The 27389-nt window shown below is 43.2% G+C and overlaps 1 protein-coding gene across 1 annotated transcript in view; it reads left to right on the top strand.

Moving 5' to 3' along the window:
- The first annotated feature begins 2178 nt into the window (after positions 1 to 2178).
- The window catches only part of LOC126436452 (protein scabrous), a 214869-nt gene continuing 189658 nt past the window's right edge, over positions 2179 to 27389 (top strand). The window contains exon 1 of the mRNA XM_050090470.1: positions 2179 to 2426. Coding sequence (XP_049946427.1) covers positions 2191 to 2426 — 236 coding nt within the window. The 5' untranslated portion in view covers positions 2179 to 2190. The remainder of the gene's footprint in view (positions 2427 to 27389) is intronic.

Here is a 27389-nt window from a genome sequence, read left to right as displayed (position 1 = left end):
TAGCAGAACACAGCTGTTACTTCTAGTGGCTCATTTCCTAATTTAACTCCCTCATAATCGCCTGATTTAATTCATGTACAGTTCGTTACCCTGGTTTTACATATGATGTTTCTATGACAATCTGTTTTCAAGACTCTATCCATTCCGTTCAATTGATCTTTCGAGTACGTTGCCTGGCGGAATGACATCGGCAAATTTCAAAGTTTTAATTTCCTCACCCTGAAGTCTAATTCCCTATTCAAATTACTTACTGTGTTGATTTACTGCTTGTAACATATGGACACTGTGTAACATCGGGAATAGGGTACAGCCGTGTCGCATTCCTTCTACTGCTTCCTTTTGATGTATTTCGCCTTTAATAACTGCAGTCTGTTTTCTGTACACGCTACAGATATGTTTTCATAATTTACCCTTGCAATCTTCAGAATTTGAAAGACTGTATTCCAGTCAATATTGTCAAACCCTTTCTCCAAATGGCCGGCCGCTGTGACCGAGCGGTTCTAGTCGCTTCAGTCCGGAACTGTGCTGCTGCTGCGGTCGCAGGTTCGAATCCTGCCAAGGGCATGGATGTTTGTGATGTCCATAGGTTAATTAGGTTAAAGTAGTTCTAAGTGTAGGGGACTGATGACCTCAGATGTTAAGTCCCATAGTGCTTAGAGCCATTCTTTCTCCAAATCTACAAATGCTGTAGAGGTAAGATTGCCTTTTTTTCAGTTTTTGTTCTAAGATAAGGCGTAGGGTTAGTATGCATCGCGTATCCCTACGTTTCTACAAAACTCAAACTGATTTTTCGCGAGGTTCTCTTCTACCAGTCTTTGCATTCTTCTGTAAAAAATTCGTGTAAGTGCTTTGCCGTTACTGCATTGTTAACCGCTCATGCGAAAGTGTCGTGAAAAATAAAAGAAATCACAATCAGTGTACCATTCTCCAATGCAGTACGTCATTTTTCCCAAAGTCTGAGGGTATTTCTTTCGTATATATCTTACATTCCGGGTGGAATAAATTATGATGGTTGGTTCATACCAGGAACTCAATAATTCGTAGGGATTGTCTTATATTCATTGTACCTTGTTCCGACTTAGGTCTTTCAGTATTCTATCAAATCCTTCTAGTAGACTACCAGCCTATTTCATCCTTTCCTACTTCCATTTCCCTTTCCATAATACTATTTTAAGTTTATTTTCTTTGTGTACCCCTTATGTGTGATCATTGTACCCTACAGTTTCACTTTTCTTGTTTAATACTGTTCATGATGGTAAAGCTGCTACTCTTCCCTCCAGTTTCACAGCGGGTGGCATTTATCTTTCTCATAGTCTACACTTCTGGTTTTCCACATTTTCCCTCTGCGAAATCTTCCACTTTGGTACTCGTGAGCTGCCATGTACAGATCTCTTGACACTTTGGAATCAAATAAAACGTCAACAGTTAGATTATTTCAAGCCTCGCCTAAATGTTGCTTACTCCTAATTAATCAGACGCAAGCAGATATCGATCGCTTGAGGATTATTACGCACGCAAAGCAAACTGAGACTTGCAATGCTAGGTGGGAGCGACCTTAAAGCCATTTCCGATTTACGGTCTTTCCCATCAGCTACCGTACTGCGTCAATTGTCAATGCGGTCTGTGCGGGCAGTAACCTGATACAGCAAGAAAACCGAGAACATTTTATACAGGGCGTTGCCTCTTTCCACAGCCCGCTGCCTCAGGGAGCAGTAATGCCGCTTTCCGAGACGTGGACGATCTGTCACAGTTGCCAGCTAACCATACACGGAGAGCCCGTTGGCGTTCTGCAGGAAATGTGTACCACGTAGTCCCCAGAGTATACCATAAATGTTCAAAAATGCCGAGGCTAGTGCATCTCGGTCGAAACTAGTATGGCAGTGACAAATGGCGACAGCAGCAACAGGAGCAGCGGGAAGCTGAAGAAGTGCGCGTCGTATTTCTCGGACAGGCGAGCAGCTGCCTGTCGTCCAGTGGCAGGTGTTGCTCTTGGCCTTCGCTGGTGCTGTTACGCCTCCCCCCTCCCCATCTACAGACCAAGCCAGCCAGCACGCGCTCGGCACACGCCTCGGCAGCCGCCGGGCCGCACACCTGCCGCCCGGCCGCCCCCTACGCGCATGCGCGGGCCGTTGTTTAAAACAGGCGCCGCGTCCGCCGCCGGCTCCAGTGTGGCGCGAGCCGTTCGCAGGAATGGTTGTGGGAGTGATGCGGTGTAGTCGCTATGCTTGGTCGTGTTGGTGGCTGTTCGTGGCGGTCCTCGTGTGCAGCACGGGCGCTGCCGACCTCGAGCAGCAGGTGAAGTTGTTGCAGAAGCAGATGAACGCGCTGTTGGAGGGCAAGCAAGAGGAGTTCCAGAGTCTCCGAACCGAACTGGGGGGCGGGCAGTCGGAGGTCGCCGCGCTTCGTCAAGAAGTCCAAGAGCTCAGGTAAGCTACTGGCTGCTGGCTGACCTTTGAAACATTGAGACAGATGGTGAACACTAAAGAAAAATCATTCGTAATGGCGGTAATGTTTTTTCGTCGCTCTTATCCCATCTGTCTTACTTGTTGCTATGATACTAATATGCTCTGAGCCTTTACATAACAAGTTGTTTCATAAGTAGCTCGGCTTCTGAACCCTCGTCTAATCTTTTTTATAGTAGTTAAATTTTTTTACCAGTCTGTGATTGTTGGCCGTTCGTGTCTCACATGTAGTCAACAGCAGCAAATTGATATGTTACGGATGTAACTCCTTTAGGAAAGATCTGAAGACTGATTATTTAAAAAGGAAACCGTTTACAAGAATTTAAAAAAATCACTTTGGATAAGACGCTTAATTAAATAATTAAAGACACTGCAAATTCGTCTTTCCAACTTCATTTCTGAAACATTGTTATGGCTGCATTTTTGTCTGATTTTCGGTTACGTCTGAAGGTATCGTCTACGCGCACATCTTCCAGATATTCCTGCATTTGGCACTGTTTTGTTGCATTGCGTCACTTCCGATTGTAGCAATATAAATAAATATTAGCGATTCAATGTTTTGTCGTGATTATGTCAAATGCACAGTACCGCAAAATAAAACGAAATTAGACCAAAAACATCAATGCAGGATTAGTGGAAAATGTGACTGCCGATATTTCGAGATACAAGCAGAAGTGAGACAAAAATTCTACCACTTTCTGTGTTTCAAATGAATAAAACCAAGCGGTTATGGTAAAATATGCATTATGGTCACAAAAAATAATTCAGTTAATTGAAACTAATGTCTACAACACGATACTCTAAACCAGTTGTAGCCGACATAATCCCTACTGCCCACTAATGGGCGTTCCACGTTTCAGAAGTGGGCGGTAGGCTGTAGGAGTTTTAAAATCATTTCATTACGATTTCAAACATTTCGACAAAGTATTTGGTATGTAGTTATTATTATGTGCTTTAACTTATTGTAACTCTCCTTTATAAATACTATTAAGTTACTTCCCTGCTTTTTAGATCACCATTACTGTAAAAACGTTGGACGATTAGAAAATTTTACTTCTAATAGAGACACAAAAGTTGGCGGTGAGAAGAAAAGGTTGACTACCCCTGCTCTAGATTACTGAGTTATGGTATATAACTGTTACATAGCCGTTAACTATTTGTCTTTCTGATTTATTATTGCTTTTGAAATTTCATTCATCACCCGACGATATTAATTTTTTATTGTGATGTAACAGTAGGATTCTCTCTAAACTCTGTATTATATCAGCACTTATAAAGAGGTAAGTCCCTTCAATGATGAAAGATAGTCTATTGTTATTTGCCTCTGAGGTGTTTAATGCGTAACTCACAGCAGATCTTTATAGACAACGAAATACAGATAGTAATTGGATTTACACCTCGTAATTGCTGATAAAGAAACGATACAGGAATGTCGTTCCTGCTGATTAGATGGAAAGAGGGCTGGAGATGGGAAGATAGTGCACAGAGACGATGTCTGGCAAATGAGTTGCTCAAAATATTTCTAGACCGAGTAATCAAAACGGTGTTAGCAGCTGAATACTCAGCATGGACAACAATAGTGCTCTGATGATACTGGCCAGTTGCATTTTCTACTCCCAGTGACCTACTCAACTCCTATGTCGTTAGGCAGCCGGTGTCTCTTTAAACAGAGGGCGCCTTGCCGTCTATACCCTCCCGCAGAACAATGTACAATCAGCAGGTGCACGGTGGACAACGCACGGACGTTCGGAATGAAATGTTTTGTTCTGTGCAATAAAATACGGATTTGATAACATACTTTCAGTAAGTAACTATTTCGTATCCACTCTGATTGAGGAACTCACGAAATAATTATACTCTACATTCAATGAAACTTACACAACCGTCAAGTGAAGAATTGAAGGTTTTTTACCTTTAAAGAACAGAACGTCTCCGTTAAAAGTGATATTGTAATTTCGAAACACGCCGCACAACGTTCTCTGTCAACTGAGCGAGAGCATTCAGACAGAAATCGGAATAAAAACTTATTCGTAACATGGTTCTTTAGTCTTTCCTTGCAAGCACCTGGAAATTTCAACGGATTGTCAGTAAACATCTTCTGTCGCTCCAAGGTTTCCCAATTAATAATAAAATGTTTCATTTACTCTCTAATATCCTTCAGGAAAAAATAAGCGTGTCATTAAATCTGCGACGGTTGATGCAAGTAAGAGTCTGGCATGAATTGATCGCATTCTTTGCATCACAAAACAAGTGACCTAGATTTTTAGTATGGAAGTGAAATGAAATCATTGAAGAACGTGTGTAACCATTTCAGTGTCTAAAATGACTGTGAAAAATGCCGCCATATGTCAAGCGTTGGGGATGGCTATGTAAAAGCCAAGTTCGGAAATCACGAGTAGAATATCAAGATTCCGAATTGCTGACATGGTTACTGCTGGAAGGCCTGAATTTTGTGGATGTTTAATTACATTCGGTACCGACCGATACTGCATACGTAAGTCGCTACTAGGGGAATTATTTATGCTGAAGTCTGTAAAGACCTTAAACAGGCACTATAGGACTTGAAACAGAATGGGACTGCAAAGCTGCTTGCAGTGACCCAACTGTCTAATTCTTGTTAACCCGTCGTGTTTTGTAAGACCGCCTAGTGAGGATTCATTCCATTGATTTATAATCCGCAGAAGAACTCTGTCACTTTTTTGATCGTGATACAACTTCTACTATTGGATTTTTTTGTTTTTTTTCTTTTTCTTTGTTACAGTGTTCAGGAAAAGCAATATGTTTGCTACTTTATATGTTGGTTACGTTGTGGGTCGTGTTTCGAAATTACCATATCACTTTTAACGGAGATGTTCTCTTCTTAAAGGACAGATCATTCAATTCTTCACTTGATAGTTGTGTAAAAGTTTTTGTGAATGTATTGTGAATGTAGAGTTGACTCAGAAGCTTGACAGACATGGTATAAGTAAGACATTATGATTATATACCGACCGGAGGGTGGAGGTTATTTGGTAGTAGGAAATTTTTAAACGAAAAAGCTATTGTCAGATTAATACCACACTAATAAAAACCACAATTAACATTGGAGTTCTTGTTTCTGAGAAAAAAATCATACAGTCAAACAAATTTCTAATTTGCCCGCATTTTAAGGGGAGATGCCACCAAAAATTTGGCTTTTCTTCTACGTTACAAATTTCAGCCGGATTTTAATATATTTATTATGTAAAGATGTAGCGATACCCTACCCCGAAGTCTGGAACTGCATTGGTTTCTAAGGTTTCATGGTATTTTTGAAAACCAACTTTTGGTACTGAGAGCCCAATTTTCACATTCTAGGTTTTTTAGGTGCATTCACAAGACATAGTTCCATTGTTCTATGTACTTATTTCACGAGAAATGTTATTAATTTACTTTCTGTTTTCGTTTCAAGTTTCAAACTTAAATTTTCTTTAATTATCGGTACATAAATGTGATAATAACGTAAAGAAACTACATTTTTGATAATATTAATGAGTAGAAATGCCGGCAGCTGGTGGCCGAGCGGTTCTAGGCGCTTCAGTCTGGAACCGCGCTACCGCTACGGTCGCAGGTTCGAAACCTGCCTCGGGCATGGATGTGTGTGATGTCCTTAGTTAGGTTTAAGTAGTTCTAAGTTCTAGGGGACTGATGACCTCAGATGTTAAGTCCCATAGTCCTCAGAACCATTTGAACCATTTTTTTTTAGTAGAAATATGCAAATACCTCAAGGCTACTTCCTGCGCAGATTGCACTGAGTCTGGTTATTATTAGGGGAGAAAGGTTGCCAATGAACTTAGAAAAGCAAACTTAGGGAAAAATGAATCTTAAAACTTCATTTAAAACTGAAAGCTAGTATACAAGAAAGATACCCATTAAAATTTCCCAGCGCCATAAAATTCATGTTCCTGTAAGGCTTATTGTTCTTGTAACTTCAAAATCGGGATAGTGTTTTCCTTGAACTTTACGTTGTACTTGTAGCACCTTGTGAACTGCTTGATGCGTCGTTGACCGCTAGATCTTTCTGGGATGGTAATAAAGGAGTGCTATGACTCCTGCTTTCTTCAGTCATCAAACATCACATATTAAACTTAGAAAAAACTTCTAAAACCCGACTTTGGGACGCTTGGACCAAATGTCAGTGTGGAAACTTTCATTTGCGTTTTTTGTCTTGGCGTCTGTGCATCTTACCAGTAGTGCATCAGTCTGCGTATGTCTGTGATGGGTGCTATCTTGCTCACTTTGGCGGTTGAGAGTGTGCAACGAACACTTGCAGTCAACATTTCTGTTTTATAAACGTACTTGTAATTCGCCGGCCGGAGTGGCCGTGCGGTTTTAGGCGCGCAGTCTGGAGCCGAGCGACCGCTACGGTCGCAGGTTCGAATCCTGCCTCGGGCATGGATGTGTGTGATGCCCTTAGGTTAGTTAGGTTTAATTAGTTCTAAGTTCTAGGCGACTGATGACCTCAGAAGTTAAGTCGCATAGTGCTCACAGCCATTTGAACCAATTGAACTTGTAATTCGAATGCAGCCAAATCGTTTGTAACCTAAGAGTAAACGTTCCAAGTACGTGAAATAGCAATTAATATTTTTTTCTGAAAAGACTGAAGTTTTTTGTCTCGCCTTTATGTCGTGGTAAATTTAGAGAAGCCTGCTCTTCACGCTGTTCGCCCACATCTTTCTCGAGTCTGCAGCAACAGTCGTTGCACTAGGCAGTTTTCTACTCGGTGCACTGACATGCCTCTCTCTTCCTTCCTGCGCGCGCGTTTCGCACGCCACACACGGTGAGCATTCTGCACGCTCGGCGGGTTCGCACACCGGGGGGCGGGGACACTGCGGACGCAGCCAGCGAGAAAATGTGCGCACAATTTGGCTGTCACGCGCCACGGAAAGCGACTTTTTGTTGCGACGCGTGTCCCTCGCAGAGGCGCTCCTGCAGCTCCTGCAGCCTCGGGTTGTTGTGCGGCACGCAGCGCGGCCCGCCGGCTGTTTTGTTCGGCGCCGGCCGCTGGCCGACCACCTGTCGCGGCAGCTGCAGCCGCCGCCGCCGCCGCCGCCTCCGAGGAATGCCGCAGGGGCCAGCCGCCGCTGGCCTTGTCCGGGCACGCAACACACAGCACCGCACCTACACCGGGCGCCGGAAAACACTCCGCACGGAGTGGCGTCGAGGCCCAACAATGCACTCTCCACATTGATGGCCACATTTAATGGACGTCACATATCAGAACATAAAAATACAGTGACGGGTAGAAAATCGCAGCACCGAAAAGTAGTTAATGTAGATTAATGAAATTTTCGGGAATACATTCGTCCACGTAACATATTTGTTTTATTAACATTGTAAGATCACACATCAATTTAAGCAAGAGATAAGCCATTGCAAATGTGGACTGCTGGTGCATTAATAACCGATGTAACCACCAGAAGGTTGAATGAACGTATGCAGGCGTGCTTGCATTGTTTTATCGAGGTGCTGGATGTTCGTTTGTGCAACGGAGTTCCATACCTGTTGCAATTAGTCTGTCAGTACAGACACAGTTAATGCTGGTTGTGTGGTTCAGATGGCTCTGAGCATTACGGGACTTAACATCTGAGGTCATCAGGCCCCTAGAACTTAGTACTACTTAAACCTAAGGACATCACAAACATCCATGCCCGAGGCAGGATTCGACCCTGCGACCGTATCAGTCGCGCGGTTCCAGACTGAAGCGCCTAGAACCGCTCGGCCATAACGGCCAGCTGCTGGTTGTGTAGGAGACGGAGTTTCGTCTGATGACGTCCCACACATGCTAAACTGGGGTCAGATTGGTGATCAAGCAGGCCAAGGGAACATCTCGGCACTCTGTAGGGCATGTTGGGTTACTACAGCCGCATATGGGCGAGCTTTATCCTGTTGGAAAACACAGCCTGGCACGCTGTGATGTTGATGTTTGGTTTGTGGGGCGCTCGAGTGCGCGGTCACCAGCGCCTGTACAAGTCCCAATTTTTAAACAGTCCGTATTTTTACACGGTCCAATCTAGCCACTGTCACGAATGATGATGATGCTGATGAAATGATGAGGACAGCACAAACACCAAGTCCCTGGGCAGACGAAGTCCCCAAACCGGCCGGGAATCGAACCCGGGAGCTCGTGATCCAGAGACAGCAACGCTATCCTCTAGATCACGGGCTGCGGACTGGGAACGATGTTCATGAATGGCAGCACAACAGGTCGTATCACCAGATTTACGTAAAATAAATTACAGTGAGGATTCGTAGCTGGCCGGAGTGGCCGAGCGGTTCTAGGCGCTACAGTCTGCAACCGCGCGACCGTACGGTCGCAGGTTCGAATCCTGCCTCGGGCATGGATGTGTGTGATGCCCTTAGGTTAGTTAGGTTTAAGTAGTTCTGAGTTCTAGGGGACTTATGACCTCAGAAGTTAAGTCCTGTAGTGCTCAGAGCCATTTGAACCATTTTTGAGGATTCGTAGGATAACCACGAGAGTGCTCCTACTGTTAAATGAAACTGTACGCCAGACCGTAACTCCACGTCTAGGTCCAGTGTGTCAAGGTTCGAGACAGGCTGATTGCAGGCGCTCACTTGGCCTCAAGACACGGCCATCACTGGCACACAGAACCCGCTTTCATGAGAAACCATCAGACCTCTACCCTACGCTCAAATGTGCTGTCGCTTGATACCACTGAAGTCGCAAACGGCAGTGGTTTGGGGTCAGTGGAAAGCACGCTACAGGGCTTCTTCCTTGGAGATGTCCTTGAAGAAGCAGATTTTTAACAGTGCGTTGTATCACTTGTGGCAACTGCTACTCAGATTGATGCTGCAGATGCATTACGATGCGCCAGAACCATACGTCGAACAGTGTGGTCTTTCCATTGGGTAACGCCAGGTTGCCGTCTGGTGCAAGATCTTCCTGAGACCGTACAATCTCGTGACCACCCAGTGCAGCCGTCAGTCATATACAGTGGCCACATTCCTGCCAAGTCTTCATCAAACCTCGAAGTCCTTCCTGTACGCGGAGGGACAAAAAATGTCAAAACGATCCTCCTTAAAACAAGGAAACTATTTTCTTGCCGCGCTCTGCACAATGGCATTATCCCCGTACACACCGCAAATACTTCTGGATACCCCCATTGCTGTCATCCTTCTGTCGATCTCAAACTGGAGAATATGTGGAAAATGTTCCGGTTTCTCTACTTGGCACTCCCATTTTCTAGCGTCCGCAGCTTCTCGCACTATTTGCAAATTACAAAACGACAATATGTAAACTCAAGTAGGAACAATGATCTACAAATAAAAATAGGGATTCGATAAATGAACCCACAGCAACCGGAATACCAATATGTATCCCGGGTTCGATTCCCGGCGGGGTCAGGGATTTTCTCTGCCTCGTGATGACTGGGTGTTGTGTGATGTCCTTAGTTTAGTTAGGTTTAAGTAGTTCTAAGTTCTAGGGGACTGATGACCATAGATGTTAAGTCCCATAGTGCTCAGAGCCATTTGAACCTTTTTTTTGAACCAATATGTAAAACAAAAACACTGCATTCTTATACATCAATACCATGCGTCTCAGTAGGACACAATGGTATCTCGTACTTGTGATTGCAGTCCAGATGGTGTATCTCCTCACAGTAGCTTCTTTGGTTAAGAAATAGAAGATAATGATGGGATTGGAGAGAAATGAAAGCAAACATATAGTCTGGTCCATTATGTTGATCACCCCGAATTTTGTCTTGTCCAGAAGCAAAATAAAAAATGTCCGAAGCTACCAAGGGTACATTATCAAATATGACTGCCTTTCTTGTAATTTCATTCGCTACAAAAAAGTGAACGTCACTACGCCTTTTTCTTATGTAACACCCTTTATTTCCTGAATTGGAAACGTCTGTTCGATCGTTTGTCAAACTTCCTTGCGTGACAGTGTCGTTAGATTTGAATCGCTAATACTCGAGACTAATAACGCATAAACAATGGTTGAGCCCACAACAGATAGATATTGTCAGTGCGGGTTTGTCGCGCAGTACTTTTAGTCCGTGACGTCATCGAACCCGTGTAGGCGCATGCGCGTGTTTGTTACGAATTAGCTTTGAGTATAGTTTAAAGTGGTGCAGCGTGGAAACGTTTTTAGCTGGGATGATGAGTCGGGTGCTATTGTGAAGATCTCGCGGAGTGCTACTAAGACCTAAAGTGAGAGGATAGAACTTTCCGCCAGAAAATAAGTGACAGTCGGTATTACATTGAAAGTCACAAAATAATGAAATATTACAGAAAACATACTTCGTGGCTGCTGCACAGTTGCATACGTCCATTGTCAACTTGATCCGATAAACCATAGCGATCTGCACGGAACTGATACTTCGTAAAGTAGGCGGTAGAAAGATCAACAGGACCGATAAAAAAAACTCTATCATATAAATACAGTGTTGAATCCAGAGCTGTAAACAGGAATGGAGGAAAACAAAATAATTTTGCATACATTACAATCGTTTGGCATTAAAAGCAAATAAAGTTGTATAAAATAACAATTACTTCAAAAGAAAGATTTTTTCAAACACGAAGGAAAATTGTAAAAGATGTTCATCGAATACTCGAAAAGCTATTTTTTAAGTATAATGTTTGAGGCTTGTGACCATTGGGAACAGCATGAAATTCGTGTGGTGACCGTTAAGTGAAACGGGAGAAATAACAAAAGATTACATGATGGAGAAAAATTTTGAAAATAAGGCAAATAGTAGTAGTTTGGGATATTCTTGACTGAACATAACAGCATAATCGTTGACGTCCACATCGATGCCTGCAAAGCGTGTGGCTAAGATGAAATGCATCTTTCGTTTCTCATACTTACTGAAATACAAGTATTATCGGAATACCAACACTAGTATACGCTATGTAGATCTGTTGGAGATGCTACATGGACACTTGACTGCAAAAATAATCGTCCCTCTGATGGTTTTGTACTACACAATTTGCTACCGCATGGCATTTTGAAGAGTATACCGAGAAATAAACAGCTTCTTCCCAGAAAATAAACGTACAGAGCAGGCTTGAAAATCTAGAACTGGATTCGTGTTCAGTTCTTCATTACTATTGCGAAGCGAAGCTTTGCATGTCATGAATGTTGCACTATTTTCTCTGCAACTTTGACTACTCACATAGCGATAAACATAGAAAACGCCAAATAGGCCCTTGTTCTATGTTCAAGGTGTTTCTTTTCGAGAAGCCCAAAACTGATTTTATTTTCGCACGGACTGAGAACCATGGAGGTGCGTGTATTGATCTACAGTGGTCCTCAAAAGTGTTTGCATATTGGTGGCTCATAAAGCGGTTACTAAACTCAACAGAAAGCAAGAAAGGCGCGAGGCAATGCATCAAGCAAGAAAAGGGCATTAGTTAACGTCATGTAAAGTTGTGAGTCCAGAAGCGCCATTTCCTCTCCAAGTTCCTAGGCCGAGTAATTAGCTGCTAAGATTTACGGCGTTGGCTGATGATGATGAGTTCGCCTCACGTCTCCGGCGGTCTCGCGCCGAACTCGCGGACTAGCTTCACAGGCCGTGCTAACAAGGTCGTCACACTGAAGGCCACTGATTACAGTATTGTTTCGGACTCTCTGTTAACTCTAGGCGTTCCTACTCGCGTAGGGCTTCTTAGACATCGGACCTTCCGAGCACAGGTTCTGTACCAGTCTTCGCGAATTCATTTTTATTTCTTTAATATCCATAAACAATCGTTCTTGAATACATTTCACTTTTTGGGTTTTCCACGTCTTGTCTGGTACGCCTGGCCTGAAACTGAACTTAATTGTCGCTTGAAAGATTTGGGCCAGTCTATTATGTCATATGTATGAGCGTGACTCCCTGAGAGGATAATTCTCATCGTGATGGTAAACTGATTGCACACAGTACCTCTTCGCGGTAGTCCCTTTTTGTGCAATGACGCACTGCACAGAATTTTTCAAATCGTGAAATAGACCCTTCAATTTACTTTGAACAACAAATTACTCCACGTCAGCTTTCTGTACTGTGCATGTCCATTATGATAGTAAGATAATGTAATGATAACAGACTGTCTACTTTCTGTCATAGTCTAGATCGTACCTTCCCCATACATTACTTCTACTAGTGAAGCCGTTTTCTGCAGTTGCTGTGTACGTGATATCGCTTGCGTAACACCGGACATTGTCTGTTACATGTGAGAAAACATTCCGAAAAAACTTAAGATGCAATGTCCCAGTATTGTCAAGGTCTCTCTCTCTCTCTCTCTCTCTCTCTCTCTCTCTCTCTCTCTCTCTCTCTCTCTCTCTCATTCTCTCTCTTTCTTTCTCTGTCCTTGATGCTTATTGGAACTCGGCGTCCATAATATGCCTACTGCTTGTGATGCAGAAAAATGTTCCACTTGTACGACAGTAACTGCCGACTCTTCGAAGGCTAGTTACAAGAAAAACTGTAAGGACGCCAGGTATCTTAATGGCTACTAATTACTGAAAGTGCTTTTCACAAAAAAGTGGGCTTTGGGACTATTTATATGGAGCACTTACTACAGAGGTTGCCAGCAAATGCATGCGGGCGTTAACGTTTGGACGGCCCCTTTTTAAGTACATCAGGTGGGTAGAGGGGGGAGGCGGGGGGGGGGGAGATAAGCCATAAACTGTTTCACAAACAGGAGATTGGTTCAGTTTAGTACGTGTTTGCCGAAGCCGAGAACCAATTTACGTAATACACCGACGATGACTAAAAACACTATCTTCTGTTTACACGAATGCAAGTAAAATAAAGCATTACGATCAGTGACGAGTAACATATCGTAATATGAGGGCGTAGTTTTTCACGGCGACATTCAGGATAAATATTTCTCCGTTTTCTCGCAGCTTCAGATTTGTTTGTATACTCATCCTTTCAACGATTTCCACTGCCCGGCTGAATTGCGTTGTGGAGACGCCACAAAGTGACGGGGCTTCCAAGTGCTACCACAATTTATGTCGATGTATGTGAAGGAGGAACATCAGCAGCGATGCTGATTCCGATAGATAGTAAATAAATAACGGAAATACATCAGTGTTTTCAAATGGTTCAAATGGCTCTGAGCACTATGGGACTTAACATCTATGGTAATCAGTCCCCTAGAACTTAGAACTACTTAAACCTAACTAACCTAAGGACATCACACACATCCATGCCCGAGGCAGGATTCGAACCTGCGACCGTAGCAGTCGCGCGGTCAGTGTTTTCCTAATCAAGTTTATGCCGATGCCTTTCTCCGACTTTGAGCTGACTTAAGCTGCTGGAGTGTTAGGGGAGAAGGGAGGGGTTGTATCTAAAGTTTAAAGTGACTCCGAACCATGTTGCAGCCCGACGTTTTTCACATCAACAAACATTGACGTATGGGAAAAGGTAGCTAAGCCTATTTCTCAGTAGCCTTTCACGGTCGATCACTCGTTTCCATACACCTTTAAAACAGTGGCCCTGTCCCGGTTGAAAATGTAGTTGCACTTTCCGATCTCAACGGGTCATTTATGACTAGAGTTGCATTCTACCAAAACTACGGTTCGGTAATTTTGAAAACTACACATATGACGTAGTAAATAGTAGGATTACCGGTAGTATTGATAGCATTGGTAGGAAAAGAAACATAGATGAATACGTAAGAAAGAAAATTAGAGTCAACGACTTCTCATCGTTTTCCTGGTTGTTTGTTTTGCACATAATCAGAACCACACATCATTCAGTGTTGTCCATTGTGTATTTTATATCTTTACAGAACATAAATTGCAATTTATAAGTAATAAAAATTAGTTGATCGCTTAACTTCTGCGCTTTAATGTGATCAAAGCAATTACTTATCATGAAAGTACAGTTTGCATGCAGAAAATATATAATTGTTGTTATTTTGTGCTCAACAGAATGTTCTTCATCATGCATAAAGGCAAGAGTTTCTTGTTATTGTTGATAAATGCGAAAGTTGTTTGTGAATAACAGAAACAGGTTTTATACAAATGCAACAAACTATTGAAGCGATGTTTGATACATTTTTGCTTTGCTGTTTTTTTTTTACCTTTTTGTTGAGTCAATTGCGTTTTTGGACGCAGAATGATAAATTTGTGTTGTTTCCTTTGTCTTTACTACAACATCCCTATCAAGAATTTTCGAATAAAATATGAATTAAACATCGGCAACTTCAATTTTGCTACAAATGCTGTTTATTTGTAAGTAATACACAGGAGGATAACTATGTAGAATAAAAACGTTTTGTAAGTTACCCAGCCCTTTACATATCCCCACTCAGTTTTTAGACGATTCACTGGTTCCTGTTTCTAGACACCGAGCGCATAAATAAAGAAAGCGATCGCTACAAGATAACGCCCGATAGGTATGCAACACGTCTAATGTATAAGTAATTCAGATACGACCTTAACTGACCAAAGCTGCCGTAGTCTACCCGTACACGTGACAGTCGATAGTTGCCTACGGTAGTTTTAAAACTCTACTTATGCTAGATTCCCAGTAGAGGTATGGCGGAGATAAGACTTTCATCAAACGTAATAGGTTTTTTCTTTTTTTTTTTTTGTGATGCTGTTTCCGGACTCATTAGAACTCAGCTTTCATGCCCACTTGATAAGGACTCCAGACGTTGGAGCAATACTCAAGAAAAACTTGTCGCTTTCTGATACTGATATCAAATATTTAAACGGCGAGACGTGCTCCGATTGTTCTCCAGTAGATGCTGAGGTACAATTGTGGCAGACAGAGGTGCCTGGTGCTGCTTCGGCTGCCACACACACTGCTGGCTAGCTTTTACCTTCTGTGAGAGCAGAAAGCGCCCCTGGCCAGCACAGTAAGTGCGCACACAGACACACACACACACACACACACTGGCCCTGGCGACGCAACTTTGGCTAACGAGCGCCGGCCGCAGCCTCGACTGCGCCATTCAGCAGCATTCAGCACCGCCCTAATGGCGACCAGGGAGCCCTGCGTCCTCAGCTCGTCACCGCCGGCCGGCCCACAGCTCTGGCTTCAAACACTTCACCCAAGGACGAGTTTTACGGGACATTCTGTGTGTGGCTACTCCGACATCTGAACAAACAGCGACATCACCGGAGTCAGTTCTACGACACACAGTGACACTGTTTATTTGTGACACTACAGTAGCGTCCAAATATTCTCCGCCATTTTAACACGTTTTTATTAGGTTGCTTTCTGTCTGTCTCTCAGTTCAGTACAAATTTTGCACTAACTTGTCGATGAGCTAGAGATCTGAAAATTTAAACATAGCTCAGAATTAGATGGGAATGAAATAGTTACTCGCTTTGCTGTCGGTGTGTTCGATAGTGGTGTCAGTGAAAAAGATTGGTAACGACCAATAATTACAGTTGTCTTAAAATTATCTTTGTACAAAATTACTTCTGTAAGGAGGGAACAATATTAAGTAATTTCCGTTTCTCGTCTCGGACACACAGAAAATAGGGAAGCGGGCTTTTTTTCCTTCAGTTTAATTTACTGCTTATTTTTCTAGTGAAATAAAAGTAGTGTCACATAAAGTAGTGTCTACAGTTTTCTATTTCTTAATATGACTGCTGGAAGGAAGAGAACTCCTGATTCCATGTATGTGCCTGATGTGTTGAGATATAAGAAGCGCATATCTGTCTAAGATGTTTCATATATCACGACACTGGGCAGTGATCAGTGATCCTCACCCTCATACTGAACATTTCCCGCTTGATGAGGATGTACTTCTTTCTACCTATGAAAATCATATTTTTCGATCTCCTCTTTTAGGAGGAGCCTAAAATCTTAACATATCTTTGTTAGAGTCATCTCTACTTAGATTGTCTACTTGATGGCCTGCCATGTATGCAAATGTGACAACCGTAACGTGGAAGAGAGTGAAACCGTGGTGGTAGACCATCTCCTGAAAATCAGTAATTTCTTACCGCTCTGTAAAAATTTAAACTACGTTGGGTTTCGCAGTGACTGAGGCACTGGACACTAGCTCAGGGAAACCTGCATTCTAATCTCAGTTCCACTACGTATATTTCGATTTGCCTTAAGTCCGTTGAATCACTTAAAGAGAATTTGAGGAAAGTTTCTCAAAAAAAGTTCGTTCTCAGTACTAGAAGTTAAATTACATTTTTCTTCCTTTCTTTGAAAATAAGAAACGAACGGGGGGACTGGTTATATTTAACACAGTCGTAAAACATAGGCCAGTGAATGTGGTTACCGAAAGATTTCAACACCATTTTACAGTCCTGTTCTATTGAATGGTTGCACAAAAAAGAAAAACTCTGAAACGATATCTGCTTTTGTTTTGTTACAGTCCCCAACTTAATTATATGTTTATCAGCTTGTTAAATGACGTCATAATTTTTTATTTCTTGCGTTACCGTCGTGGAAGAGTAGCACCTGTCGCTTATCGTCTCAATATTTCTATATGCATTGAAAGATCATCTTAACTGAATTGCGAACAATGTAACAGAGTAGTTAGTTTGATCGATACTTGAAAACTGCTCCTCACTCTGGGACTCATACGTCAGACGTTATTGGTAGAGGAAATGTAGAAGTTCCAAAGAACAATGTATTCCTTTACTGGCTCGCTCAACAAACGTGAAAGCGCCACGGACACGTTCATCAAACTCCAGTAGAATGCTACCATAGTGGCATTGTGCATCATCGTGTGGTTTACAGCTAGAATTCCGATAGCGCACTATCCTAGAAGAGACAAGCACCATAGGGCTTCTTCCTACACACGTCCTAAGAAATGTCTTCGAAACAAAAATGAGATTGGTGCTTGTTGTGTACATAGTTCCGTGTAGTCAGCGCGTACCCAACTTTCCCACTAGTTGCGCCCCGCTAAGCACAACAGCGCAGGCGAGGTATTATAACGAGTGTACAGACCTCCGATTAGTCAGTCTGCGTTTGTTTGCACCAGTCTGTACGAGTTCTACATTTGTCTGTACCAGTCTATAGTCAAGTTTCAGTCTGCGCCTAATAAGATTACCATATTCCTGTACATAGCCATGAAGATAAATGTATAGACACTTTTGTCAAGTATCAGAGATATGATTAACGTACCAATACCAAAGGAACTTCAGATTGTCAATTGTAAATAGCATCCAGAACCAAGTTAAGTAATTTTTATGCTTGTTATTATTTTAATAAATGTGTGTGAAAATTAATCAAGTTCTGTTTAAAGTTGGTCACCGTCAATCTGCTACTCTAAACGTGCAAGTGGCATTTCTATCGTCTGACCTAAAGGCAGAAGATTAACACGCCGCGATAAGACCACGAGACATATTGCTGACACTCACCTACTTCGTTAGAGCGACAAGTCAAATAATCTGATGGTGTGTGTACTGAAGGTCTTACAGTACGCACACCACAGTGCTCGTACGAGGTTTGTCAACAATCATTACTCCCGCAGCACACATTTCGCAATTGGAACAGGAATGTCGACAAAAGGCACTGGTATACGAAGTATCTTCCGCCAGACACCGTGAAGTGTAAGCGTGGGTAAGTTCTCGGAGTGCTAGGAAGAAATCTGAAAACAGAGAAAGGAAGCGGGAGATAAAGAGAGAAGAAATTTTCGCCGTAAGCTTACGATCGCAACAAGCACTGAAAAGAGAGCTCCTGATAATGTTGAATTTCCAATTACAGAATTGCGGAAGGCGAGACCACTCAAAAGTTGTCAGCCGGAAGGAAAACACGGTCCTTCCCCTTAACACGTCTTTCGGCCTGCGGTAACTACTTCAGTATCAGTGCTTAAGTGGTTCCTTTCAAATGAAGCGCTCGCACAGAGCTGGAGAGAAACAAAGCGCAGCCTGCCACTCGCGAGGTTTCCGCTGCAGAGCCACGCGCCTCACACTGCATCGCCCCCACCTCTTCTCATTCCTCCCCCCCCCCCCCCTCCCCCACTCCTGGAACCGCTGTTCTCTGCCTGCCGCCGCGCCGTCTCTGGTAATTTAATCGCGCCTTCCATTTCCCGCATTGTGCCGTTGCCTTAATAATACAGCCGGGCTCTCGGCAGGGGGCAGATTTACTTATACCGAGAACCACGTCCACGTCCCGTCAAACCTGCCGCCTCCGACGGATCGACCTCACGAGGTCGGATCGAGATGCTGCGTGCCTGCTACATAGGTCCCCGCAGATTCAGTACCAACATTGTCTTGCCTCCAGCTGGCGAGACGGAGCCAAGAGAAAATTAATACCTTTCGTTTTTGAAGCGTTTAACACAGCAGATAGGAGATTATTTGCCACGCTAGGTATATCTTGAATATCCAAGTACTTTATTGTTATTTTCTAATTTGCGATTGTCTTGCAACCATAATTTTTCACGAAATTAAGCAGAAAATGGAAGAATACTGGCCAGCCAGGGTGGCCAACCGGTTAAAGGCGCTACAGTCTGGAACCGCGCGACCACTACGGTCGCAGGTTCGAATCCTGCCTCGGGCATGGATGTGTGTGATGTCCTTAGGTTAGTTAGGTTTAAGTAGTTCTAAGTTCTAGGGGACTGAAGACCTTAGAAGTTAAGTCCCATAGTGCTCAGAGCCATTTTTTTGGAGAATACTGAAGTTTTTTTTATCTGAAACATACTTTTACATTACAGTACTATGTTTGACAACATCGCGTGTCGTCGTGCTGCGATTTATACACGACCAGTGTAAAGAGGGTTAATAAAACGCTAACCGAACGTCAACGAAGCACCACTATGTACCGAAAATAGCCTCACTGGTCAGCATAAACTGGCTGAAGATTACAAATTATTTTTCTGAAAACGACAATCACAGCAGTGCTACGACCTTCGCTTAAATACGGTTTTCTCTTCATGACAGCAGAGGAAATGATAGGCTACAGTGTTCAACTCGTCTAGAGGACCTTCTCGGGCAGTAAAATTACAAACTTTTACATCTTTGGTGAAACTTTATGTTTCAGGACATCTCAATAACACTTTTTAAACCGTATTTTTTTCGTGACCAGCACAGTGAATATTTTGTATGACAGCAATAAATTTCTGTGCACATGAGATGTCTTCAAAGTACTTGTAAGAGGTTCGTCTATGGAGACCGATGAATTACAGTCATCGGCGTCATTTTCGTGTTTATAATCCACATAATTAGTAAACAAGTATCATTTACGCGTCCGAGGGAGGGAGCATAGGATCACTTTAAAACTATTTCTATATCGTTTCACTCTCGACTAGAACGTGGGAAAAATGAACAGCTAAATTTTTCCATGCGTGCTGTGGTATCTTTTCTTTTATCATGATGGTTATATTTCCAAATGTAGGTGCCAGTAAAAAAAGGGACGGTCAAAAAGTTTCTGTTCGAAGGTCACATTGACTCATTGCCTACATTCAGTGCTTAAACACCTACATCGGAGTCGCGATGGGCTTCAGTGTTCAAATGTGTGTGAAATCTTATGGGACTAACTGCTAAGGTCATCAGTCCCTAAGCTTACGCACTACTTAACCTAAATTATCGTAAGGACACACACACAAACCCATGCCCGAGGGAGGACTCGAACCTCCGCCGGGATCAGCCGCACAGTCCATGACTGCAGCGCCTTAGACCGCTCGCGCGCTGGGCTTCATATACGCTGGAGCAACTCACTCAAACGGCAACTTTTTGATCGCCTCTTGTTTCTCCGAGGAAAAATTTGTTGACAGAAATTTCGTAAATAAACCTAGCCGCAAAGAATAACGCCTTTGTTTTAAAGACTGCCACCCAACTCACGTGTCGTATTCGTGATACGCACTCCCTTATTTCTTGATTATACAAAATAAGCTGCATCTCATTGAAATGTTTAGATGCCCTCTTCCGATAATTCTGTGTGGTAAGGACCGCATATCTCCACAGTATTTTAGAATAGTTGGTGCAAGTGTTGTAGCACTCCGTCGTGCCTACCGGGACCATCCGACCGCCGTGTCATCCTCAAGTGGAGGATGCGGATAGGAGGGGCGTGGGGTCAGCACACCGATCTCCCGGTCGTTATGATGGTATTCTTGACCGAAGCCGCTACTATTCGGTCGAGTAGCTCCTCAGTTGGTATCACGAGGCTGAGTGCACCCCGAAAAATGGCAACAGCGCTTGGCGGCCTGTATGGTCACCCACCCAAGTGCCGGCCACGCCCGACAGCACTTAAATTCGGTGATCTCACGGGAACCGATGTAGCCATTGCGGCAAGGCCGTTGCCATTTCTAAGTGTTGAGCAGTGTTTATCTGTGGGATGATTAATTTGTTCGTAGACTTTCATGTGCTATATCAGATTATTAGATATCCTTCGACGTTGTGTCGACATCGACAACGGTTCTGCAGAATAAGGCTGGGAGATGTAATCGGCCGTACTTCTTCTGACTAAAGTGGTTTATATCGGGTGTTATAGTGTATAAACTCCCAGAAAACGTAACAAGATGAAATGGGCAGGTATTCTTCAAGTGCCTAATTTATTGACTTATTGGTCCTAGTTTTATAAATACTAATTCTATTTGAGACCTGAGTTTCTCCTGGCTTATACAATTTTCAAACAGCTTACTAGAATTCAGCCAAGTCATATTAACAGCGACCGCCGATACGTCGGCGGGAGCACACCCCGCCATTGTCAAGGCTGAATTCCCATAAGTTGTTTGACTAATTGTATTTGGTCAGTGATTTCTGCGCTATGGATATGTAATTCAAGAACTGAAATGCAAGACAGATATGTTGCCGTCGAACCTCCCGTTTGGGGACGGTCAGTCTTATCTGGATGATCCATCAGAATAGCCAGTTCATCTATATCTGGGCGCTGTATCGGAATTCCCCAGCAACGGATGGCAGGTATGCGGTGTGCGGTGTGGCGGCGTGATAAGGCGGTAAGAGGAGTTGTCCCGCCGGCTGTATTAGGCCAGGCTGTCGGCGGCAGGTTTTTGTGAGCCAGGAATGCGGCTGCGGGCGGCTAACGAAGCGATGGCGTGAGTCCGAGTCGGCCATCATTAGCCCACCTGGACACCGCCACGCGCCTAACGGACACACAGGGCGGGGGGGGGGGGGGGGGGGGGGGGGAGGGTAGAGGAGGAGGCGAGAGGGCAATCAATGCTCTCCCCAGGCGCTCATGCACAACTGCCGCTCAACTGCCCACACCACTTCTCTTCATGTTCTACCGTTACTCTCTCACCCATCAAATTTACTTTCTCGGCATACTTCGCTCGCACACTTTCTGTACGTTGTCTGCGTTTGTACATTATTAGCCTCATCAAAAAACGATTCATTCTTTTACTCAGTGGTTTCCATGAATTACTTACAATGTCTGTTCCCTCAACGATGCCATGTCTGATTTCTTGAATATCCTTATCAGACTTAGTGTTCCATAACTACCGCCACCGTTCGCAACTGCACGTTTGAATTTTCTCTTTACTTATCACTTTGATAAAAGCTCGTTGTATAACACACTACATACAAAATTAGATATAAATGCTGTATACCACAGTTAGTAACGCAAATGATAAATAAAGAACATTATGACGTTACTAGTAGTATTAGGAGCTATGATATTTTATCATGCCTGTAGTTGCTTTCCTAGCTCATATTTATCGAAAATGTCTTGCTCAATCTTTAGTCTCAGCTGGAGAAAAGTGCAGGTCACTTCTGTTTACAGGTCGATTGAACATAATTAGAGACTAATACCACTGATATCCGTCTTTTGCGGAGTATCAGAACATATTCTATGCTCAAAGGTCGCTGAAGCTCCTGGAAGGAAACAAGCTTCTAGGTTCTGTCATATAATTGGCACGGAATATATATACAGGGTGTCATCTAACTTTACCGCTGGATATATTTCGTAAACCACACCAAATACTGACGAATCGATGCCACAGACCGAACGTGAGGAGAGGGGCTAGTGTAATTGGCTAATACAAACCATAAAAAAATGCACGGAAGTAAGTTTTTTTAACACAAACCTACGTTTTTTTAAGTGGAACCCCGTTAGTTTTGTTAGCACACCTGAACATATAAACAAATACGTAATCAGTGCCGTTTGTTGCATTGTAAAATGTTAATTACATCCGGAGATATTGTAACCTAAAGTTGACGCTTGAGTACCACTCCTCCGCTGTTCGATCGTGTGTATGGGAGAGCACCGAATTACGTAGGGATCCAAAGGGGACGGTGATGGACCTTGGGTACAGAAGAGACTGGAACAGTACATTACGTCCACATGCTAACACCTTTTTATTGGTCTTTTTCACTGACGCACATGTACATTACCATGAGAGGTGAGGTACATGTACACACATGGTTTCCGTTTTCAATTACGGAGTGGAATAGAGTGTGTCCCGACATGTCAGGCCAATATATGTTCAATGTGGTGGCCGTTATTTGCTGCACACAATTGCAATCTCTGGCGTAATGAATGTCGTACACGCCGCAGTACATCTGGTGTAATGTCGCCGCAGGCTGTCACAATACGTTGTTTCATATCCTCTGGGGTTGTATGCACATCACGGTACACATTCTCCTTTAACGTACCCCACAGAAAGAAGTCCAGAGGTGTAATATCAGCAGAACGGGCTGGCCAATTTATGCGTCCTCCACGTCCTATAAACGCCCGTCGATCGTGTACCTCACCCCTCATGGTAATGTACATGTGCGTCTGTGGAAAAGACCAATAAAAAGGTGTTAGCATGTGGACGTAATGTGCTGTCTCTTCTGTACCTAAGGTCCACCACCGTTCCCTTTGGATCCCTACGTAATTCGGTGCTCTCCGATACACACGATCGAACAGCGGAGGAGTGGTACTCAAGCGTCAACTTTGGGTTACAATATCTCCGGATGTAATTAACATTTTACAGTGCAACAAACGGCACTGACTACGTATTTCTTTATATGTTCAGATGTGCTAACAAAACTAACGGGGCACCATTTAAAAAAAAAGTAGGTTTGTGTTGAAAAACATACTTCCGTGCATTTATTTATGGTTTGTATTAACCAATTACACTAGCCCCTCTCCTCACGTTCGGTCTCTGGAATCGATTCGTCAGTATTTGATGTGGCTTACGAAATATATCTAGCGGTAATGTTAGGTGACTCACCCTGTATATATATATATATATATATATATATATATATATATATATATATATATATATATTGTTTTATTCGTACACAACATCTTGCGTTCAACAGATGCACATGAACAGGCAGATTCCGTCTTTCTAGATTTCCGATGGTTGTACGCCGCTGTACGAATAACGAAGTACCAGTAACCAAGACATGATCGTACGCAGTGTATTTGTAAATATGTGACTCGGTTGAGGAATATTTCACTAATGAACCTAGCACGCTACACAAGACGGCGAATGTTCCAAAGGAGAGTAACTTAGGATGTAAATCAAGGAAGCGTAATATGACCTCTAACGTTATCAGCATACATAAACATTTTGTCAGGCAGGACCAACCGCACTATAAGATTCGTCGCTCATGATGCTGCTGCGTGCAACTAAGTATCGTCATTGGACGATCGCAAATAACTGCAGATATATCTTGAAAAAATGTCCACTTGGTGTAACGAATGGCAGCTCTCTTTAAATTTCGATAAATATAAAACAACTCCTAAAACAAAGATAGAGAACCCTGTAGTGACATATTACGAGAGTGTGGTGAACGTCTTAAGCATGTCACGTTGTATAAGTACTTTAAACTGCATATATAGGGCATCTGCGACTGGTCAGCGTATCTGGCTGCTATGCGGAGGACTCGAATCCGATTCCTAGGGATTTTTCCTTGGCTGCAAGGCTGGAAAGGGGTGCACACAACTTCGTATTGCCAGTTGACGTCTCACTTCACTCTGAAATAACGGTTCCACTGTCCGTAAAGCCGACAACGGCCGTGAGTGCGGTATGCTGATTCCACGCTGCTCCATACTGCACCCGAATGATGCCTTTGGGTGAGGATGACACGGCGTTCGGTCGGTCCCAGTTGGCCCCTATGGACCAGAACGCTGAGCTGTGCTTGCTTAGCTGTTTCCAATGAGAGGTTTCCAGCAGCATACTCGAACAGTAATGGAGCACTTCGCCTATTTACGAGGGGCGCTCGATAAATCATGCAACGCATTGTTTTTCTCGAGCGGTTTCTGATTAAAAAGTGCAGAATTTGTTGTGGGACGTCGTGTAATATTCCCGCTTCAGAGTCTATAGTTTCAAGAAGTTCCGACAGGTGACAGCGCTATACGCAGCCCTCAAAGTGATGAGCGGAAGTACGTTCCAAGCAGATGGCTGTCACTGAGTTTCTTTTGGCGCAAAACCAAACCATCGCAGATATTCAAAGGCGCTTGCTGAGTGTCTACGGAGACTCGGCAGTGAATAAAGGCTCGGTGAGTCCGTGGGCGTCTGTCATCATCGCAGCGAGATGGCGCAAACCTGTCCGGATATCCCGCGTGTTGGCCGGCGCACACACGTTCAGGAAATTGACGAAAGCACTTCAGCATGTTCGTCGCCACAAAAAAAAAAAAAAAAAAAAAAAAAAAAATGCTAACGAACTTGTCCTTCTCCATGGCCTCGCACAAGTCTGAGCACCCGAGATGAGTTCACAAGACGTCAGTAGACGGTTCCTCATCCGCCCTACAGCCCAGACTTCGCATCTTATGACTTCCATGTCTTTTGCACTCGTCGGGAAGCCGTACGTGGATAATGGAGAGGTTACTGATGCAGCAAGACGGTGACTCGGACGTCGACCAGTAGAGTGGTACCATGTGTACGTACAGGCCTTACCAGTAGAGCAAGGCCTTCGCACTGAACGGAGGTTATGCTGAAAAATAGCATTTCTTAGCTTAAAGACTGGAGAATAATATGATGTATTAAAATGCTGAATAAAACCAACCTGCTTTCAGGGAAAAGGCGTTGTATTAATTATTGAAAGTCCCTCGTATGTCCAATCCATTACATTCTTTTACACCGATCGTCCGCAGGTGTTCCTGCATTTCGCTACAATGGCGTTACAACCTTCCGGTAAACAACAGCATCCTGTACGGAAAGCTTCAGTGCGCTTCCGGCCTTATCTACTAATCACTTACATAGGTCGTAAGCAATACTGTTAGTGTAAGACTCACTAGGCGTACTCCAAAAGTTACGTCTGTCGCTCGTACCGTTAAGATTAATATACTGAAGAGTAACGTAATGAGCTCTATTGCCTAGAACGTACGAAATCAAGTCACAAATCTGGACCAACACTTTGTAATCTCATCAAACGATTGGGCAGAACTGTATCGAATGCCTTCCGGAAGCATCGATCTGCGCTCTTTTGTCTACGGCGCTCTGGAAAGAGAGCTGAGTTTGGAATATTTCTGGCTTAGTCAGCCATCATATTAGGCTCCAAGAAGCTGTTCCCAGAGCAGTGGAGATGCAAGAAGTATATAGATGACGAAATGTGGTGTGAGGTACCTGTGACAGATGTTAGATTCCGTACCATTCCCGTGAGAAAGACCGCCTGCATAATGCTACTGCTCTGTGATTGGCTGCTGTGTTCGGAGCAAGGGCGCCACAACGCTAAAGTACAGTTATAATTATTAGTTAAACTACTCATTGGAATGAATTCACTTTTTAATATATATATCTCAAGAGCTGACTATCAATCAGTCATTTTAGAATTGTTAAAAACAAATTAAATCAAAAACAAAAGACTGACGAAATTGCAGACGAAGCACTTCGGAAGCGTTTGGGTCACGCCTTTTCTGGTATGGCGCGCGAAGTGTTTCGGGCTGTTCGTCACTCTGGATTAGGCAGTCGAGAAGAACAGATTTGTTGTTTGTCGTAGCATGTGTTTCCAAGTTTTATTTAAGTTCCTGTTCGTCACTCTGGATTAGGCAGTCGAGATGTACAGTCATGTTGTCCGTGGCAGGATGTGTTTGCCAGTATTCAGTATTAAAAGATTCACTCCGGTAGTCATGAGGCACAGACACGTGCCACAAATAGTGTAAAGATACATTTTCGTAAACATTGTGTTTGATCATGTACTTTGCTGTATCAGAAGGTGTTGTATTAAGATCGTATAGTCTTCTCGTGTGGCTATATTAAAATACGTGAGTGGCATCCCAAAGAAGTGATACATTATTTCAGAACAGAACCTCGCTAAAAGTCAGTTTCAGCCTCAAGATAAAGAACCTATGAGCTGCGTGCTGTCTTCTGCACTGGGGACGTCAACTTGAAGACAGCAGGTTAGTGAACTATAACAGAACCTTCGTGTTCCACACTGTGCAGTGGAAACAACTAGGCGCCTCACGTGTACTGCACGCACAGAACAAGTGTGCTCAGTGACACGTCATCTGCAGTAATGCAGAGGAGGTAAAGGAGGATGATCGTTATTAACCCTAGGACGCCCAAGCCTTTTTCTCTAACTTGGTTGCCTAAGGGGGGAGGGGGGAGGGTTCGGCGAGCCCACAGGTATTAAATAAGTTTACTGACGAAACATTACAACTTTCAAAATGGTTTATGTATTTTAAGTAAGGCATCGGTTTAATAATGTTGTTAATTGTTATAAATACTGGATTGAGTGAATAAAAAATTGACATATTACAATACAAAATACAGATGTGTTCATATACAATAGACTACTCTGAGTCCTCAACTTCAAGGCAAGAGACACACTTCACAATTTTTTTCTGTATATATGTTACACACATGTTTATGACACTGTCCACAATACTGCTTTGGTTTACTTAGATTGTTGTACTTCTGCTTCTTTGTTTTAGTTTCTCTTACAAAAATATGGCACCGACCTTTCCCTGCAGGAGGCTGACGTGCTTCTGTTGTTACTTTTGTAGAATAGTCTCCATTGATTGACCAATTTGGTTAGATAACCCTCTTGCATTGGCACTTCTTTCTTCTACCTGCAATTTCACTAGTTCCATCCCAGCTTGCAGAAGATAAAGTATCCGTTTCTTGTGTTTCTTCTCATTCCAT

Source organism: Schistocerca serialis, chromosome 1 (genome assembly GCF_023864345.2).
Source record: "Schistocerca serialis cubense isolate TAMUIC-IGC-003099 chromosome 1, iqSchSeri2.2, whole genome shotgun sequence".
Lineage (NCBI taxonomy): Eukaryota > Metazoa > Arthropoda > Insecta > Orthoptera > Acrididae > Schistocerca > Schistocerca serialis.
This window is presented reverse-complemented; position numbering and strand designations above follow the sequence as displayed.